This window comes from Culex pipiens, chromosome 3 (assembly GCF_016801865.2).
Source record: "Culex pipiens pallens isolate TS chromosome 3, TS_CPP_V2, whole genome shotgun sequence".
Lineage (NCBI taxonomy): Eukaryota > Metazoa > Arthropoda > Insecta > Diptera > Culicidae > Culex > Culex pipiens.
The window spans coordinates 155,870,038-155,891,144 of NC_068939.1; the positions used below are offsets into that span (position 1 = coordinate 155,870,038).

The window sequence follows — 21,107 nt, forward strand, 5'->3', positions numbered from 1 at the left end:
TATTTGACTCTCACAAATTTTACACGCAGCTGAATTACAACAAACTTTTGCTTGCAAGACTAAAAAAAGTCATCGTCTTAAATTAGCTTATTCATTGTCGATTGTATTTAAATTAATTCATAAAATGATTTGGGACAGTTCAAATTTCTAGCTAATTATTCCGAAATTCTACAGATGAAAATAAATCATTCACCTTCCTAATTTATTCCTAAAATCACGTTATCACCCTTGATGATCTTGAACCTTGAATTGATTTTCAAAACTAACATATCTCACATACCAGCCTGTCTCTCACTTCTAATCCAAGCTATTGATGTGGAATTTCTGCAATTCCATCTACTGAGAAAAAAAATCATCTTTCGTCATGTGTCTCTATCAAACCGGCTTCCACCTCATTTCTGAACCATTGCCATCAATCACCGCCGCAAGTCTCGCACCGTTCTTCGGTCCTGCCGCGGCCAAACAGGTTGATCCAACAATCCGAGAAAAGGTCCCCCTCTCGTCAACGTCGAGGTGACGAAGCTAGACCAAGTGTCTGCCACTATTTATGCTAACTAGCCTGGCAGCAGCGGGTGTTTCTCGTCATTTTGTGTTCATTGCTCGAGTCGAGTCGAAAAAAAAACGAGCCGAGCCGAGGGAGTGGAACATTAAAAATCGTTAATTTGATTAGCATAATATTTTAATTTTTACCAGTCTCGGGGTGAGTAGCACTTCAGCATCCACAGCTCAAGAGAGACGCAGTCAGCCAAGTCGACGACTTGGTGGCAGGCTCTCAGTCCATGATCAGAAGGGAATGTTTTTTTTGCTTGCTTGCTTTCCGACTTGTTTTGTTGATTGTTATGAATGAAAACAAGTTTGCGCCCTTTCTGAATGGATTATGAGCTGTTCAATGACACCTGTTGCGCGCGCGCGCGAAGAAGTTTGCCGATCAGCACTTTCGATGCCTGAAGATCTGCACCCAAAGATACACAACACACTTATCGAGCGAGTAATCTTCATGAAGATTTGTTTTCCTCTCTGTTTACAGAACAACACAACAAGCAGCTGGAGCAGCTGACCAACGGCGTTGGGCTCGCCCATCACAGTCGGGCCAAGCGCAGTACGGCACACATCGCCAACAACGAGTACACGATCGAGGTCCTGGTCGCCGTCGACAAGAAGATGCAGGAGTACCACCGGGATACGCTCAAGTCGTACGTGCTGACGCTGATGTCGATCGTAAGTTTCTGACGAAAACAAAACTAATCTTCAAACAACTTTCAACAACAATTTGTCACCCCCATTCGTCAAAACAAAACACGTTTGCAACAAATTGTTACATAACATCGTGCAGAATAAATGTGTCAAGTCAATAAATTTGCCCACCTCCGCAGTTAATCAATTCCGCACAGTCTCCTAACCAGCTGATCGCGGGTTCGAAGCTGTACCCATGATCATCAACCTGTGCACCTACACCGACTCGCAAGATTCGCTTGACTTGCTCCCGTGTCTGCGTTGCGTTTCGCGCATAAATACACCTCCAAGACATCCGATCGCAATCAATCAATTCTGCATGTAAATGAATTTGTTCCCCAACACTCTCTGATATGTACTCCTACGACTCGTCGGGGGTAAATTGGCAAAACAAAACGCGGTGCATCGAGGGGTTATGCTAACCCTTGCACAGTGGGAAAAAAGGGCCCAAAAAATTACCGCGACATGATTTCGCACAAACCATCGATTGATATACACCAAAAGCTTCGTTTTTGCACCAGGAACAATAATACGATGAAAAATCGCACTGCACGGACCGGTGGCCGGAGTACAGGCCACCGGAAGATCCGGATTTTTGGAAAAAGTGTCAGATATATCCAATTGTGAATTGATGTGCTTTCTTCTACCATGAATAGTCATGCAAAACAATCTTAGAATAATATTAAAAACCATATGACCAATCGGAACCGGTTCCACCGATCTCCGGTGGCCACATCCAGAACCGCATTAGGAAACAGCGTAAACTAGTCATGCGACGTATCAAACTTCTTGATTTTGGATGGGGACATGAGTTATACACTCCTCTCTTAAAAACATGAAGTTTGATATGTCGCAAGAGTGGTTTCAGGAAATTGCCAAATATGATCTTCGGATGTGGCCACCGGAGAACCTGGGAACCGGTCACCGGAGGCAAAAATACATTTTAAGAATACTCTCCATCCAAAATCAAGAAGTTTGATACGTCGCATGACTAGTTTACGCTGTTTCCTAATGCGGTTCCGGATGTGGCCACCGGAGATCGGTGGAACCGGTTCCGATGGGTCCTATGGTATTTAATATTATTCTAGGATTGTTTTGCATGACTATTCATGGTAGAAGAAAGCTCATCAGTTCACAATTGGATAAATCTGACACTTTTTCCAAAAATCCGGATCTTCCGGTGGCCTGTACTCCGGCCACCGGTCCGTGCAGTGCGATTTTTCATCGGATTATTGTTCCTGGTGCAAAAACGAAGCTTTTGGTGTATATCAATCGATGGTTTGCGCGAAATCATGTTGCGGTAATTTTTTGGGTCCTTTTTTCCCACTGTGCCTTGGTTTGCCAATTCATTTATTTATGTCATATTTGATAATTTTTTTTTAAATTTTTATATTACCAAAATTGCCAACAAGTGCAGAATGACCAAAATAACCAAAATGATCAATATGACCAAAATAGCAAAAGTGACCAAAATGTCCAAAATTGCCAAAAGTGTCAAAATGATCAAAATGATCAAAATGATCAAAATGATCAAAATGATCAAAATGATCAAAATGATCAAAATGATCAAAATGATCAAAATTATCAAAATTATCAAAATTATCAAAATTATCAAAATTATCAAAATTATCAAAATTATCAAAATTATCAAAATGATCAAAATGATCAAAATGATCAAAATGATCAAAATGATCAAAATGATCAAAATGATCAAAATTATCAAAATGATCAAAATTATCAAAATGATCAAAATGATCAAAATGATCAAAATGATCAAAATGATCAAAATGATCAAAATGATCAAAATGATCAAAATGATCAAAATGATCAAAATGATCAAAATGATCAAAATGATCAAAATGATCAAAATGATCAAAATGATCAAAATTATCAAAATGATCAAAATGATCAAAATGATCAAAATGATCAAAATGATCAAAATGATCAAAATGATCAAAATGATCAAAATGATCAAAATGATCAAAATGATCAAAATGATCAAAATTATCAAAATTATCAAAATTATCAAAATGATCAAAATGATCAAAATGATCAAAATGATCAAAATGATCAAAATGATCAAAATGATCAAAATGATCAAAATGATCAAAATGATCAAAATGATCAAAATGATCAAAATGATCAAAATGATCAAAATGATCAAAATGATCAAAATGATCAAAATGATCAAAATGATCAAAATGATCAAAATGATCAAAATGATCAAAATGATCAAAATGATCAAAATGATCAAAATGATCAAAATGATCAAAATGATCAAAATGATCAAAATGATCAAAATGATCAAAATGATGAAAATTATGAAAATGATCAAAATGATCAAAATGATCAAAATGATCAAAATGATCAAAATGATCAAAATGATCAAAATGATGAAAATTATGAAAATGATCAAAATGATGAAAATTATGAAAATGATCAAAATTATCAAAATTATCAAAATTACCAAAATTACCAAAATTACCAAAATTACCAAAATTACCAAAATTACCAAAATTACCAAAATTACCAAAATTACCAAAATTACCAAAATTACCAAAATTACCAAAATTACCAAAATTACCAAAATTACCAAAATTACCAAAATTACCAAAATGACCAAAATGACCAAAATAACCAAAATGACCAAAATGACCAAAATGACCAAAATGACCAAAATGACCAAAATGATCAAAATGAGCAAAATGATCAAAATGATCAAAATGATCAAAATGATCAAAATGATCAAAATGATCAAAATGATCAAAATGATCAAAATGATCAAAATGGTCAAAATGATCAAAATGATCAAAATGATCAAAATGATCAAAATGATCAAAATGATCAAAATGATCAAAATGATCAAGATGATCAAAATGATCAAGATGATCAAAATGATCAAAATGATCAAAATGATAAAAATGATCAAAATGATCAAAATGACCAAAAAGATCAAAATTACCATAATAACCAAAATTACCAAAATTATCAAAAATGATCAAAATTACCATAATAACCAAAATTACCAAAATTATCAAAAATGATCAAAATTATCAAAATTATCAAAATGATCAAAATGATCAAAATTATCAAAATTATCAAAATTATCAAAATTATCAAAATTATCAAAATTATCAAAATTATCAAAATTATCAAAATTATCAAAATTAGCAAAATTATCAAAATTATCAAAATTATCAAAATTATCAAAATTATCAAAATTATCAAAATTATCAAAATTATCAAAATTATCAAAATTATCAAAATTATCAAAATTATCAAAATTATCAAAATTATCAAAATTATCAAAATTATCAAAATTATCAAAATTATCAAAATTATCAAAATTATCAAAATTATCAAAATTATCAAAATTATCAAAATTATCAAAATTATCAAAATTATCAATATTATCAAAATTATCAAAATTATCAAAATTATCAAAATAATCAAAATTATCAAAATTATCAAAATTATCAAAATTATCAAAATTATCAAAATTATCAAAATTATCAAAATTATCAAAATTATCAAAATTATCAAAATTATCAAAATTATCAAAATTATCAAAATTATCAAAATTATCAAAATTATCAAAATTATCAAAATTACCAAAATTATCAAAATTATCAAAATTAACAAAATTAACAAAATTAACAAAATTAACAAAATTAACAAAATTATCAAAATTATCAAAATTATCAAAATTATCAAAACTATCAAAATGATCAAAATTATCAAAATTATCATAATTATCAAAATTATAAAAATTAAAAAATTATCAAAATTATCAAATGGACCGAAATGACCTAAATGACCTAAATGACCAAAATGATCAAAATGACCAAAATGACCAAAATGACCAAAATGACCAAAATGGCCAAAATGACCAAAATGATCAAAATGATCAAAATTATCAAAATTATCAAAATGATCAAAATGATCACAATTACCAAAATGGCTAAAATGACCAAAATGATCAAAATGATCAAAATAACCAAAATGACCAAAATGACCAAAATTACCAAAATTACCAAAATTAACCAAATTCACAAAATTATCAAAATTATGAAAATTATCAAAATTATCAAAATTATCAAAATTATCAAAATTATCAAAATTATCAAAATTATCAAAATTATCAAAATTATCAAAATTATCAAAATTATCAAAATTATCAAAATTATCACAATTATAAAAATTATCAAAATTATCATAATTATCAAAATTATCAAAATTATAAAAATTTAAAAAATATCAAAATTATCAAAATTATCAAATGGACCGAAATGACCTAAATGACCAAAATGATCAAAATGACCAAAATGACCAAAATGACCAAAATGACCAAAATGACCAAAATGACCAAAATGGCCAAAATGACCAAAATTATCAAAATTATCAAAATGATCAAAATGATCAAAATGATCAAAATGATCAAAATGATCAAAATGATCAAAATGATCAAAATGATCAAAATGATCAAAATGATCAAAATGATCAAAATGATCAAAATTATCAAAATGATCAAAATTATCAAAATGATCAAAACGATCAAAATGATCAAAATGATCAAAATGATCAAAATGATCAAAATGATCAAAATGATCAAAATGATCAAAATGATCAAAATTATCAAAATGACCAAAATGACCAAAATTAACAAAATGACCAAAATTACTAAAATGGCCAAAATGTCCAAAATGATCAAAAATACCAAAATTACCAAAATGACTAAAATTACTAAAATGACCACAATGACCAAAATGACCAAAACGACCAAAATGACCAAAATGATCAAATGACAAAAATGACCAAATTACCAAAATTACCAAAATTACCAAAATTACCTTAATTACTCAAATGATCAAAATAACCAAAATTACCGTGATTACTCAAATGATCAAAATGACCAAAATGATCGAAATGACCAAAATGATCAAAATGACCAAAATGACCAAAATGACCAAAATGATCAAAATTACCAAAATGACCAAAATGACCAAAAGGACCGAAAGTACCAAAATGACTAAAATTACTAAAATGACCAAAATGACCGAAATTACCAGAATGACCAAAATGACCAAAATGGCCAAAATGACCATATGGCCAAAATGAACAAAATGATCAAAATTACCAAAATGATCAAAATTACCAAAATGAACAAAATGACTTAAAAGATCAAAATGACCAAAATAATACAAATTACCAAATAAACAAAATTATCAAAATGAACAAAATTACCAAAATTACCAAAATTACCAAAATTACCAAAATGACCAAAATGGCCAATATGATCAAAATGATCATAATGAGCAAAATGATCAAAATGATCAAAATGATCAAAATGAGCAAAATGACTAGAATGACCAAAATGGCCAAAATGACCAAAATTATCAAAAAGACCAGTTTTTGTATGGCGCTTGCAAAAGTTTTAGGGCATTTAGTTTGTCTTAATGATTTAAGTTAATTCATAATTGTTTCAAAAATTAATAAAAAAAATTGATAAAAATTGTATTTTATGTTATAAATACATTCGGTATGAGATATTTCAATAATTTTGTTATTTTAGAAAAAACTATTTTTTGGGAAAACTATGTAAATGAAAGAGATGGTAAAAAATGCTATGTAAAATGTTTTAAATCAAAATGTAATAAAAAGTAAAATATACTTAATATTTGTTTAAATTTTTATTCCACCATCATCATCTCCAAAATCAAGTTTTGTTGTTGAAAACACACAGCAAATAAAAACTCTTCAATAATAAAAATATGTGAACAAACGTTCATCAAATTTGAAACATCGAACGAATTATGTTCGTAATTGTTTTTTCTCCGTGTACTGTATCATTTAACGACATATGCTGCCATTTTTTGCTCAAGAATTTTTTTTCATAAAACAAAACAGAAAATAAGCAAAAACTAGAAAAAGTGTGAAATTGTTGCGTAAATTTTTAACGGAGATTGACAATAACAAGCTAAGGGATATCAATGATCTCCAAAGCACTATCTCACCGCCAATAAACCAAGAAAAAAAGTCCATCAGAAAAATTCAATTATTCACGCAATTACCACGCGAAACAGTTTGGCCACGGGCACTTTCGTTCTTCCACAGAAGCACTTGTCGATCAGCGGTCCGTACACGCCATACATAGTAGTTCAAGCCACAGGTCGTCCGTCCGTCAGTCCGGTGGTGTCTGTTTTCCCGCTGATTAATCACAGCTCCCGCACCGTGTACAGGGGACTAATCTTGATCCAATTGAACAGCTACTTTAGCCCACAGCATAATACTTAGTACTACTTCCAACGTTGTGTTCTGCTGGTGGTGGTGACCAAAGCACGTCATAACTCATTCCGATCCCTCACGTACAGATGGCGCAGCAGCAGCATCCAGTGCATTATAGGTTAAGTTGCACCGTTAGTGCTGCCGCTGCACGTTCCGGCGACGGTATCGGAATCTGTCGATCGGTTGTACCATAAATTTCCCGAAACTTCCCCCTCCTTTGCCATCGCTTTCCCAATAGTTTGATATTTATATTCCACGTCTTGTGGTCTTTGCTGGTGAACCAATAATTCTTTGTTTTTTCACCTCTCTTTCCCAACAGGTCTCCAGCATTTACGCCGATGCCAGCATTGGGAATTCAATTAAGATAGCCGTGGTGCATATTCTGTACCTCCACCAGGATCTGGCCGCCAGCAGCAAGCTCGATCAAAACGGCAGCAAAGGTAAGCTCCTAGAGAGAGAGAGAGATCTATTGCCCGCGGATTGTGGCAGTTGTACGAGTAGTAGCAAACATTTTTCAATTTATTTATTGTTATCGCGAACCAAATTTGTTATGTTTATGTTTATTGCGATTGTCACGCGCGACTTGGTGGCGGTTCCGGACGGAGGGAGACTCACTACGGCGTGCGAAGACGGTGAGGATTGGGAAATTGATGCATATTATGGGAAATTGAATCCCACGGGCTGAGAACTGCGGGATGGTCCGAGCAGAAGACAATTGTAGAGAGAAGATGTAGATTTTGATAAATTAATTTTGATCGAGTTTTTATTCAGTTTTATTGAGATGAAACAAAATCAAGCATAATTTTAAATAAACGTTTTTTCAAAAAGAATTTTCACAAAAAAATTAACTGATTGAAAATCAAAAGAGAGCAAATAATTGTCATTCTTATGCAAGATTATCGTGCAAATAAAAAATCCATGAGTTTATTTCGATACTGTATTTTTTTTTAATTTAAACTTTTGCAAGATTTTTTGATCTTTTTAATAATAAAAATCAAAATTTTAAAATTGAAAAGGTCTAAAGTAAGATAATTTTATTTATTTCATATTTTAGACCAAATCGTCGCTGTCGTGCTATCTTGTCGCACATGCATTTTGGGCCAAATTGAGATTAGAACGTCATTTTGTGCAGCCTTTACAGATCCCCAAAATTCAATTTCTACCCTGAGATATTGATATTCATATATTGATATATTGATATATTGATATATTGATATATTGATATATTGATATATTGATATATTGATATATTGATATATTGATATATTGATATATTGATATATTGATATATTGATATATTGATATATTGATATATTGATATATTGATATATTGATATATTGATATATTGATATATTGATATATTGATATATTGATATATTGATATATTGATATACAGATATATCGATATATATATTGATATATTGATATATTGATATATTGATATATTGATATATTGATATATTGATATATTGATATATTGATATATTGATATATTGATATATTGATATTTTGATATATTGATATATTGATATATTGATATATTGATATATTGATATATTGATATATTGATATATTGATATATTGATATATTGATATATTGATATATTGATATATTGATATATTGATATATTGATATATTGATACATTGATATATTGATATATTGATATATTGATATAATGATATATTGATATATTGATATATTGATATATTGATATATTGATATATTGATATATTGATATATTGATATATTGATATATTGATATATTGATATACTGATATATTGATATATTGATTTATTGATATATTGATATATTGATATATTGATATATTGATATATTGATATATTGATATATTGATATATTGATATATTGATATATTGATATATTGATATTCAACAAAAACAACAAGAGCATTGTTGTCACTTATATGAAAGAAGTTTCAATGTTGTCGTGGTATCTTGCTTGACAAAAAAGCACAACAACGTCGAAATTATAAAATTCGATTTTGCTTTAAAAAATTATTTTTCATAATTTTTTGTCCAAGTTTTCGGTATTTCCCAAAAAAATCATATCTCTTAAACCAGATTTTGCACTATCACGCACTATGGGAGCGTTCTTAAATTACGTGAAGAATTTTTTTTTTGATTTTTTGACACAATTTGTATGGAAATTTTGTTACGGGGGGATGGAGGCGTAAACAAATTTACATACAAATTTAAAAAAAATGGGCGTAACACGGCGTTCGACCCCCTCCCCCTAACTGCGTTACATAATAAAAGAACGCTCCCTATAGGGAGATGGCTTTACATCGTGCTGCCATCTGGTTTTTGTATGTACAAAAGTGGAAAATTGCTGAGTCATTGCTTAAAAATAGACGACGCCCTATCTCGCCCAGCAAAATGGAGTTGAAAAAGTAGTCAGTTTGGTTGAAAAAAAAAGTGGAAAAAATGAACTAAAAATGACAAACTTTAGTCTATTACTTTAATATAAAATGAAAAAAATAAATGTTTTCCGCACACCCATTTTTTCCCCTAATATCCTAATCATAACCTACAACTTTGCTGAAGACACCAAATCGTTTATCCCTCATCGGAATGCATGGACAAAGTTTCAACCAAATCAAAAAAATACAAAGAAAAGTCGATTTGTAAAACCGTAGAGAATCACTCAGAAGGGTATGCTATGCTATGTTTTTTGTAATGTAGCAGGGTTATTTTTTAAAGTTTAACAATGTTCTACACTATTAGATTTTTTTTTAACCGAAATCGGTAAAGTTTACCGAACAGTTCGGTAAACTGAAAATTACCAAATTCGTTTAAAACTAACCGAAATTTTGTTGTGAAGTTAATTTTTGTTCATCGTGCAACCGAAATTCGATAAAATTTTGTTCATTTTGACAGATGGTTTACCGCGCTAAACTTTACCGATTTTTCAACTACCGAATTCGGTAAAAAAAAATCTAAGTGTGTATAAAGATGTAGGGCAGACAATTACAAAAATGTTCATGTAGACATAAGGGGTTTGCCACGATTTTACGAAAAAAAGCCTTAAGTTGATCCAAAAATTTATTTTTCAAAATTTAAGTTGCTGTTCTACACAATTTTGTTGCCAAGGGCCAATACGCACCTCCCAAGAAAAGGGGTCAAGAAATGTCTTTACGAACAACAGAACAAAGGAGAGGGGACGATTTCTTGGGGCTTTTCTTCACCTCTGGCTTGCTTTCGCTGCCGCAGCTGCCCACTTGTTTTTTTTTTTTTCTTTTTTTCTTGACAGGTTTCTATCGAAGTGCGTATACCGCTTAAATCAGAACCAGAATCAGAACAATTTATAATAAATTTGAAATTTCCTAGGATTTCCCAAGATTTATTTTAAAAAAATCCCTATTGTGGGATATTTGTTTTTCCGGAAAAAAAAAATTTAATGGCGAATTCAAAACTATTTTTTATATGAATATTGAAAAAATAAATGTTATATAATGTTTGTCTTTATTTAGTATGTATCTTAGTCGGTAAAAATCTTACACATTTATTAAGGTATAATTACACATTTTTCTGATATAAAAAAATGTGTCAATTCCCAGACTTATTATACAACAAATAAAGCACAATTGCTTCATCATCAAGCGCCAAACCTATTACCTCCACCGCCTCGGGACACCCGCCAGTAACTCATTTGCAATAATAATTGAATTTTTATTGGCACGGTTCTACCCGTAAAAATGATTACTATCTTAACTACTGTAATGGGTCCCACAGAGCGGCAGCGGCAGCTGCTGACTGGCCGCTGGCACCGACTGGTCCTCCGATTTTCTCGTCGCGACCACGAAGAACTCCCGTTGAGTTGTAACTATATCGCTGGAAAGCCACGGCCAGGTTCTGGTTGTCCAAAAGGAGACTAATACGAAATAAATGCAGATAGATTACTTGCGCGAGCAACAAAGTATGATTGATTTTGAAATTGTTTTAAGGAATTTTGCGAAATGTTCGTTGTCAGCGGGTTTTCTTCGCGTGGACAGCAACTAAAATCGGACAAACTTTACAAACAAGTAGCATTCGCGCAGACATTTCAGTCGATTTGTCAGCGCTCTGTGCGCGCGCTGGTCTACGGTGAAGTTAATTGACTAATTGGCCCCAGTCTAGACTGGGGTAGACTTTTGATCTGCTGGCACATAGAAAACTGCATTTGCAGCCGGCACCATGACTTTGCGAGGAATGTCTACGCAGCTGAGCGCTAGGTATAACATAAACGAGCGATCGTAATAAGTCAGCTTGTTGACACGTTTCGTCTCAGATGTTGGCTCTTGTTCTTGTGAACCCCGAAGGTTGTCAAACTGACCGGTCGTGGAGACCAAAAACAATGACCGTTCGGGACAGGGAGTTGAAAACGAATATTTATTACCCCGTGGAAATGTACGACAAGCGTTGATTAATAACCTACACCCAAGTGTGACATAAATCATAACATGCGTAAAGTATGCTGATTGAAGTTCGCAGAATGTAAAAAATGTTGTTCAAATTCTGCACTAACATTCCTAACCCCTGGTGACTCAGCCCGTTACTAATAAATCACCATTGGTATACTTTCAGGCGTTTCCGCGTCCGAGATGCTGCAGGCGTTCTGCAAGTTGAAGGCGGCCTCCAACTTCCACCACGATACGGCGTTTCTGCTGACGCGGGAGCAAATCTGCCGCCACCAGTCCAAGTGTGACACGTTGGGGCTGGCCGAGCTCGGAACCATGTGCAAGCGGTCCTCGTGTGCGATCGTCCAGGACAACGGGCTGTCGGCGGCGTTCACGATCGCGCACGAGCTGGGACACGTGTAAGTTTGCTTCTTTATTTTATCAACCGAGACTGACTGTTACTTTGTCCACGAAGAATCATTCGAAGAACGATTATGAAGAATAACTTTAATGAACTCATTACAAAGTTGAAGTATTGGCCAATACATCACTAGGGTTAGTGCAATCAACTAAATCACCGTGAAATATGCCCTGCAACTAGTCTTCCTAGAGAGACCACCAGTAGCACAACAGGACGCCACCACGTAATTGGAGGTCATTACCAATCACAATAACTTATCCTCCAGCTCATCCATTCCCCTCGGCCGCCACGCGGCGGAAAGACAAATGATTCATTCCATGGGTTTGATCGCGGACGTGTGGTACATGATAAATAGGTCCACACTCTTGGCCGGCCACGAAGTACTTCCCGGATGATTAACACCGCAGAGTGAAACAAAACAAAAACTGGAGGCTAATTTATATGATAAATATATTACACAGTGGATAGCGATTACCCTTAGGATCAGAGATAATTCTGACGGTCTATTATATCAACCAACCACCTTCCAGATATCGAAACCGTCCCAGTTACACCCACTTCCGCTCCCGTCTCTGGTTCAGAATAAAAACGTGATCTAACGACTCTCTAGCGACAGTCGTTCCGTCAGTACAGTAGTCAATTAACGGCTAACGCGTGTTTGACATAGAAACAATCAACCGGCGCTCAGCTGATGTGTCACTTGATACATCAACCTATTCCCGTCATAGACAGGACAGGGTGGACGGGACAGACAGTCAACAGACTTGCCTCATTGTTTTGCCTGGCCGCGCGCGCACTTCAATCAATAACAATCGGGCTTAGATCGAGTGCGATGTTATTTATGGGGCGTGAACTGTCCCTTTCGCGCGCGCGCGGTTCACTTAGTGGTCATGGCCACTGAGCGGGGTGCGACAAGTGTCATGCGCTATTATTACTTTTTTATTTTTATGAGCCGGACGACTAAGCTGTGGCGCCCTTTTTAGGGCCGGCAAGATGATGAGTACGGCGGGTGTGAGCTACTAATTACTGGAAGCGCCAGCGGAATACGTAATCGCCCCCTGTGAGTCGTCAAGTTGGTCTGGTGAAGTTTTTGTTGTTTTGTAGATTTGGAAGCACTTCCACGAACCAATAACGGCCCGAGGGAAATTGAATTGGTCAGTCGTTTCTAGGGAAATACAATGTAGTTAGTTCGGTATAATATGGTAATGTAATTGTTTATCCAAACTGTGATCGTAAACAATTTCAAATAGATCTAACGGCGTGTAATGACTAATTGTAACATTGTTTGGGTTCTTTGGAATACTGAACCTTCGATCCGTATAATAATCTATTCTTGTGTTGTGCCCGAGTCAACAAGAAGTACCTACCATTACTGTCTTTAGACATATGTTTAGAAACAAATTTGCCTGCAATACTCGAGACATTTTAAATTTATTGAAAATGATTCAGATTAATAATTTTGCAACAAAATCGTTATGGTCAGCATCATAAATGGACAAAACTTGGGTAAGGATCAATTCCTGGCTTGATAACTTACAAAAAATACAAAAATGCTGTTTTTTGTACAATACAACGAATTGTCAAATAATTTGGAAGATAACTTAAATATTGATTTGTAAAATATTAGGCCAATACAAACTTCAAACCATCGAAGGTGGGGCCTGGAAAAAAATATTTTAGTGTCAGTGCTCTACACCAATAATATGATTTTTTTTCCATTGTAAGCCAAATTTTCAGTTTTGGTTCACTGCCAATGAGCTACTACTCCTTTATAGACAGTTAGTTAAACAATGAATCAAAAATGATAAGTGGGAGCCAACCATCGTTCACTGTTTAACCTTTGAAGATCCCTGCATTTATAGTTAATACCGGCGCCCTCCCAAGAAGCAGTTCAACAAAGGGACCATCCACGTGGACACTTTTTTGGGAATCTCGAACCCCCCCCCCCCCCCCTTCGTGGACAATTGTCCATACAAAAAAAAACATTTTTGTATGGAGCGTGGACAATCGCCATACTCCCCAAAAGGGAGGAATGTTAGTCCGATAATTGAAGTTGCTGACTCATCAAGCACATAGTTTTTCGCTATAAACTTGTTGACAGCTATTGAGACCGTTGAGTCCACAGGAAATGCTGTCAAGCATCACAAGATTAATATTTTTTGGGCTAGTAGGATACGGTATTGGTTTTTCGATGCCTCCCGAGCTACAATGTATTGGGGAGGACTTTCCTTACAAACTCGTCGGCGAGCCTTCAGAGTAACGATGCTATGGGAAGGTCTTTCTGGTTGACATACAAAATCACTCACACACAGTTATTGCAATATTTAATGACTGAAAATTGTGCTCCAAAATGTCAGCGTGTCTTTCGATCAACGATTATATAAAAATGACTTTTTCATCGTGAAATTCAACACCATATTTGAAAAATTTATACACAATTTACACGACGCCGTGCCTTCCGATCAATGATAATATAGGAAGGGTTTTTTTAAAATCACAAAACAATTAGTTAAGATTACTAAAGCACAAAAAAACACCAATTACTCAACAAAAATTACGCTCAAAACAAGAATAAATCTGCAAGACAAGCGCGGGGCCTCACCGCTCACAATCAACTCTATAATTTGTAGGTATGAGTTAGGACTTTTCATAACTTGTTTACAAGAATTCAAAACCCACAACTCTTAAGCCATACAGAAAAACGACCAAAAAGTGTGTCTGCAAGTTATGGTTTTTAGAAAAAAAATGTTGGAAAAAAAATAATTTTACCCATTTTTTTTTTACAATAGTTTTAATGTAAAATCGAATTTTAATCGAAAGTACTTCAACTAAATTTTGGTAAAGTGCATCGTTTTCGGGATATGGCTACATTAAGTTTGATCTTAAATAAAAAAAAATGCGGTTTTTCATTTTTTTTAAATAGTTTACGGACAGCTGGTATGGAAGGCTCCCACATAGTTTGAGCTAGTGTATCCATCCCGGGAATTCCCGAGACAAAATTCCCGGGATTTTTTCAAAATCGGGAATTTCCGAATCCCGGGAATTTTCATATTTTGTCCTGAGAATTCCCGAAATTAAAAAATAACTCGAGTGTTGGTCTGGAAATGAAGATTTGGTTGTGGAAATAGATGAGCAATTCATTACTTAGTAATTCATAAGAATTTAAAACCATTAAAATTTATATTCGGCATATATCAGCATTAAATTGACTTTTTAGGGAAAATTGTTTGAATTTTGGTTCACCAGACCCGCAAAATGCTTTAAATATTTTCTACTTAACTTTTTGTATTTTAAAAGACCTGTTATTTACTATATTTACGTATATTCATGATTTTAAATTTGAAAATAAAAATATATTTAACTAAGAAACAAATTAAGACAGCAAATTTTTTGCATAATGTTTTGATTTTTTTTATCGATTTTGGTTAAAACAGAACAAAACAATTAGTACACCAATTTAAAATTTATTGTTCTAAAACCTCCTGTATCTTTTTAGACTATAGTCCCGATTTTCCCAGTTGGTGACTTAAAGATTTATTTGTAAAATAGGTTTAATATTAAACATGAAATTCTATACTTATCTACATTTTTACATTCACTGGTATCATTTTATTTGTGGACGTTCCTTTTTTCAGACGTTTTCAAAGAATTTTTTTGAGCATTTCTAGTCATGTCATATAAGAAATAAATAAAAGATTTATAAGAGACTATTTAAATTTGAATCACATTGGATTGAAAATTGTGATTCATTTAAAATCCAAATCACAGAAAAGAACAAAAAATCCATTCTTAAATTTCATTTAAGCTATCTAAAAACTGCTGTCCTTGTTTAGATTGAAATGAAGATAGTCAGCAATTAATAGTATTTAGCTAATTCTATGATTTTAGGCTTGAAAAACATAACAAATATAACGAAAACATAGATTATATGACTCAAAAATTCCCGGGATTTGAAAAATATGTATCCCGCTTCCCTAGAAATTCCAAACCCGGGAAAATTGGACGCCCTAGTTTGAGCAAGGGTTTCCAGCAAGGCCTCAGACTGGCAAGTAATTAATAATTACTTTGATTTTCAGCTGGTAATTAAGTAATTCTTTAATTACTTAGTAATTCATGCAATTAGAGTAATTGAAAGTAATTAATTGGTAATTAAAGTAATTTTTGAGTAATTAAAGTAATTTATTATTTTAAATTGTACTTCTTCAACAACACTATTTATTTTTTATATATAATCTATTATAACAGTATTTTATTAATTTCAAATAAGAGTGAAACACATAGATTAAAATAGACTGGTTCTGTATGAGGAAGGCCTTATTCACCATAGTTCTCTCCTAAAACTTTCTTAAAATTTATTTTAATCATGTTGTTTATCGAAGCTGATTAACAACAAAAGGCAACGCCATGATATATTACCCAGTGAAAAATGTTTTGTGAATCCGAAATCTATTCCTTTTTATTAAGTAGGGGGAGAGGGGGTAATATGCACCCCCGGGGCAAAATGCACCCCCTGCTTTTCTCGGTATTTGGAAGAATTTTCCGGTGAAAAAATCATAGAGTTTGGAAGCTTAACATTTCTAAACAATGCTGGGAAAATTTGAGCATCGTAGTTTAAAAACAGCTTAAGTTATTTGCAAAACTTCAAAATGTTGTGTTTTCATCTAATTTTCATTGAACTTTCATTATGATTTTTGGACAATATAAAAAGCATTTATTGATATTGTGAGTGTTGAGTTATACAGTTTTTGCCCTAATCTTCATTATTCTGTAGATAAATGAGTCCAAAAACATCATAAAATGCATTTTTAATTAAATTTTCTGCAAAAAGTGTGCTGGGGCGAAATGCACCGCTGTGAAGCTCCTTTGTAAAAACAGCGGTGTCATCTAGTGGTGACTAGTGAAAACTGCTTTTACCCGGTGCATTTTGCCCCTTGTTGTGGTGCATTTTGCCCCGTTGTTGTAGTGCATTTTGCCCCAATGTTGCGGTGCATATTGCCCCGCATGGTTATTTGAAATGAATCAAAAATGTTTTTAGGAATTTGATATTTTCGAACAATTTTGAGGTTTTTAAAGACTTTTTTCACATGGATGACGAAGAATAATAGTTGTTCTAGAACATCGAACAAAATTCTTCCACAGTAATGCTGTAATGGTTGAGAAATCACAGTTTTCCCTTAGGGGGTGCATATTACCCCATCTCCCCCTAATTATGAAAATATGTTTCTTTTTTTTTGCAAGAACTACATTAGAATTGATTATTTTTTATGCTTTTCCTTCTAATAGCAGTCAAAATTATTTTAAGTTTATGTGGATCAAATATTTAAAACCAAAATATACTTATACATTGATAAAAACAAAGTGCTCAAATGATAGCCATTTAAAAATCAATAAAAATAAAAATATATTTTTTCATAATCTGCAGGAATTGACAGTCTTGTAACATCTCTCTATTAAGAGCTATTTCCCCGAAAAATTTTCAAATATTTCTGAGACAAATGTTTCAATGTTAAAAATCAAACTCAGTGAAATTAAAATCGACCAATATTCAGATGCAGAAATTAAATCCAATGTTAATGTCACATTTCACACTATCCGTATTTTCAGTAACGGATTTTTTTAATTTGCTTGAGAAAAAAAAACATGCAAAGTAATGTCAAACCAATGTTTGAAAAACATTTTAAAACTTAACAATATTTTGATGAATTTCACAATTTTCATGAAGAGCTGCTGCAAATATTTGTCAAAGTTTATGTTTTGCTCGAAAAATCAGGGGACCTTTTTTCAAACAACTTCTATATTTTAATGGCATTCGATTTGCAATAAACTGAAAACCTTTTTAAATTATTAATTAATTAAATTAGAATTCATACATTGAAGTAAAACAGTACAGTATTTTTATTTTTTGCTTTTATGACAAACACGACTTCAAAACACGTAAGTCAACTTAAATAATTTTCTTTTGCAATTGATTGATAAGGGTTCGGTTGATTGAAACGTGAAACATAATGGAATTTCGAATCAGATAATGAACAGGTTAAATTGGCCATAAAACAAATATTATTGTTAATATCAATTTAGCTACTTATTTTCTACCTGAAAATGGTATAATCAGGGATGGAATAATCGCAAAAAAATCAATTTCGCCGGCGAACTTTCTTCACCCGCGAAAGAGAGAGGAGGCAAATCACGCAAAAGAAAATCGCTCCCGAAATTCTCCAAAAAAATCAATCTGCTGATGATTTTTTGTGAACTTCCTTGTTAGCACCACTTTAGAATGTTTATTTCACTTTGTTTACACACATTGCCCATCTACAAAATGTGACAGGTCATTTTTCGACGTGTGACGTTACACTTGCAAGTGTAGCAGTGAAAAAGATGTTCAGCCGAATAATCAAGATGATGATTTTTTTAGATTCCTTTTACCGATCTTTCGTGCGCGAGAGAGGAGAGCCATGCTCCCTTCGGATTTTTTCTCTTGATGAACGTCCAATGATTTTCTTTTGATGATGATTATTCCATCGCTGGGTATAATTAAACAAAATGTCAATTTTATAATAAAATAAAACAATTCCAAATTTCAAACCAATTCATTCGCTGTAGGATATTTTGTAAACATCACACAAAGTTTCAGCGCCCTCTAGTGGAGGGCATGTTTGACGTTTGATCGCCTATAGCCTTTTTCAATAAAAATTGTACGCAAAATTCATAATATCCAGATTGGCACAAAAAAATAAACAGCATATTTTTTTTTAAATATCTATCGAATGAGCTATTTAAAACACCTAAACTCCCAAGCTCGAGAAAAAGGTGGAATTTCCATACAAATTCACCCTTTTTCTCGAGCTTGGGAGTTTAGGTGATAAATAATTTAGCTTAGAACCGTAGAAATGAATACTTAAATTTAAATTAAATGTATTTTATCGTAGTGAAAAGTAATTAAGTAATTAATGTAATTAATCATTTTTGACCAGTAATTTGAGTAATTAATTGGCAGACTGGCAAGTAATAAACGCTTCTGGAAACCCTTGAGTTTGAGCCTTTAAAAAATGCAAAAAATTAAAATGCACCAAATCGATCGATTTTGCGATTAAGTGCCCAGAATATGGGACTTTTTCTAAAACTTCGCTCCTCAAGCTGAATATTGTTCCTTGAGCTATTTTAGGACTCTGGGCCAAATACAAGCAAACTCGGTGAACATTTACCTATTAATACTCGAAGGTAAAGTTTGTATGGAAAAAATCGGAAAAATATATGAAAAATTTCATACTGTTTGGCACAGTTTTTTTTTCTAAAAAAAATAATTAGGGAGCTAACATAAAACTTTTGCGGGAGACTGGGAGGGCTGAAATGCTACGTTATTTATGGACGGCATCTAACTAAGTTGATGACATTCTAAAATCGACAAAATTGAAAAATTCCATATAGAATCAAGAATCAATTCTGCACTCTTAAGTGCTCATCGCGTCCCATCGTTTGCTCGCACATTTTAGCGTTTTAAATCGACCGTTAAAATTACCATTAAATAAAATTAAGTAACCTGGCGGTAGACCGCCCCGAAATGGCAAAACGATCATCACGTCAAATTATCGACTGTAATCGATACACACTGCACACCGAGCAGTTCTCAACATCAGCTCAAAGCAATCGCCCTGGTGGATGCTTGCGTTGACGACAACAACACTGGAGAAAGAGTCCAAGATCAGATCCTTGATTTGCGATAGGGTTACCAGGGTGATTTGGACCATTGGTCAATTAAGTCAATTAGACGTCGTCGTGCTATCTTGTCGCACCCGCCATTTTGACGTTCCGAGAAAAACGCGTTTTAATGTTTGACCTTGAATATTCAAAAACGAGAGCACGAAATGTAAACAATAACAAACACGTTTTGTTTGGCTCACCATTCTGTGCATTGTCCCAAAGTTTGGTTGATGTTGGTTGCTGGAGACCCGAGTTATAATTACAAATGTTTACGGTAGTCTAGCTTGTACGTGCGACAAACGCATCCTGACTTTCCTGGCCTGGAATCCCTTTGGCTTTTTGTCGCACTTACATCAATTTTCATGGAGTGACAAGATAGCACGACAAAATTGAAACTACTTTCATATGTAAAGTGACAAAAATGCACGGAGTTTTTTCGGTTTTTGTTGAATATCTCAGGATTGAAATCGAATTTTGGGGATCTGTGAAGGTCAAAAGGTGAGGCATTGTGAGCTGCACAAAATGGCGTTCTTAACTCAATTTGGCCCAAAATGCACGTACGACAAGTTAGCACGATGGCGACGATTTCGTCGATTCGATCTTAAGAAATAATGGATTTTTTTTGGCAAGGATGAAATCTCAGTGCAATTTTCCAGCCAAGGTTCGACTTACAGTCGCTTACCTTAAACGGTGCAATTATCATCCTTCATCTCTCTCTCGGTGCATTTGAACGACGAGCGATTTCTCGTGGGGCCATATTTGGCAGTAGTGGCGGCGGCGGCACGTTGACGTTTGGCAGGGGCCTGTCCAAAAAAAAAAATCATCGGTTGGCAATATGGCAGGTCAACCTTTTAAATCAACCTCTAAGGGATTCTGACGGCGAAAAGAACGATCATTTCTCTGGAGTTCGGGTTTGGGGGGCATAAATTTAAGGCATCGTTTAAATTGAAGTCGTTCATCGGTGTCGATCAAATAAGACGAAATTTAATAAAATTGATTACTTCTATAATGATGCAATGCATTTCTGCGACGTGTATAATTAGAGGGGTGGGGGAGGCAGGAAAGGTTGA

At 33.5% G+C, this 21,107-nt stretch overlaps 1 protein-coding gene across 1 annotated transcript in view; it reads left to right on the forward strand.

The window, feature by feature from the left end:
* Window positions 1-1,031: 1,031 nt before the first annotated feature.
* LOC120414071 (A disintegrin and metalloproteinase with thrombospondin motifs 9-like) overlaps window positions 1,032-21,107 on the forward strand; it is a 52,841-nt gene continuing 32,765 nt past the window's right edge. Inside the window, exons 1-3 of the mRNA XM_052710543.1 lie at window positions 1,032-1,218; window positions 7,838-7,958; window positions 12,106-12,337. Of these exons, the coding sequence (XP_052566503.1) occupies window positions 1,162-1,218; window positions 7,838-7,958; window positions 12,106-12,337 (410 nt within the window). The 5' untranslated portion in view covers window positions 1,032-1,161. The remainder of the gene's footprint in view (window positions 1,219-7,837; window positions 7,959-12,105; window positions 12,338-21,107) is intronic.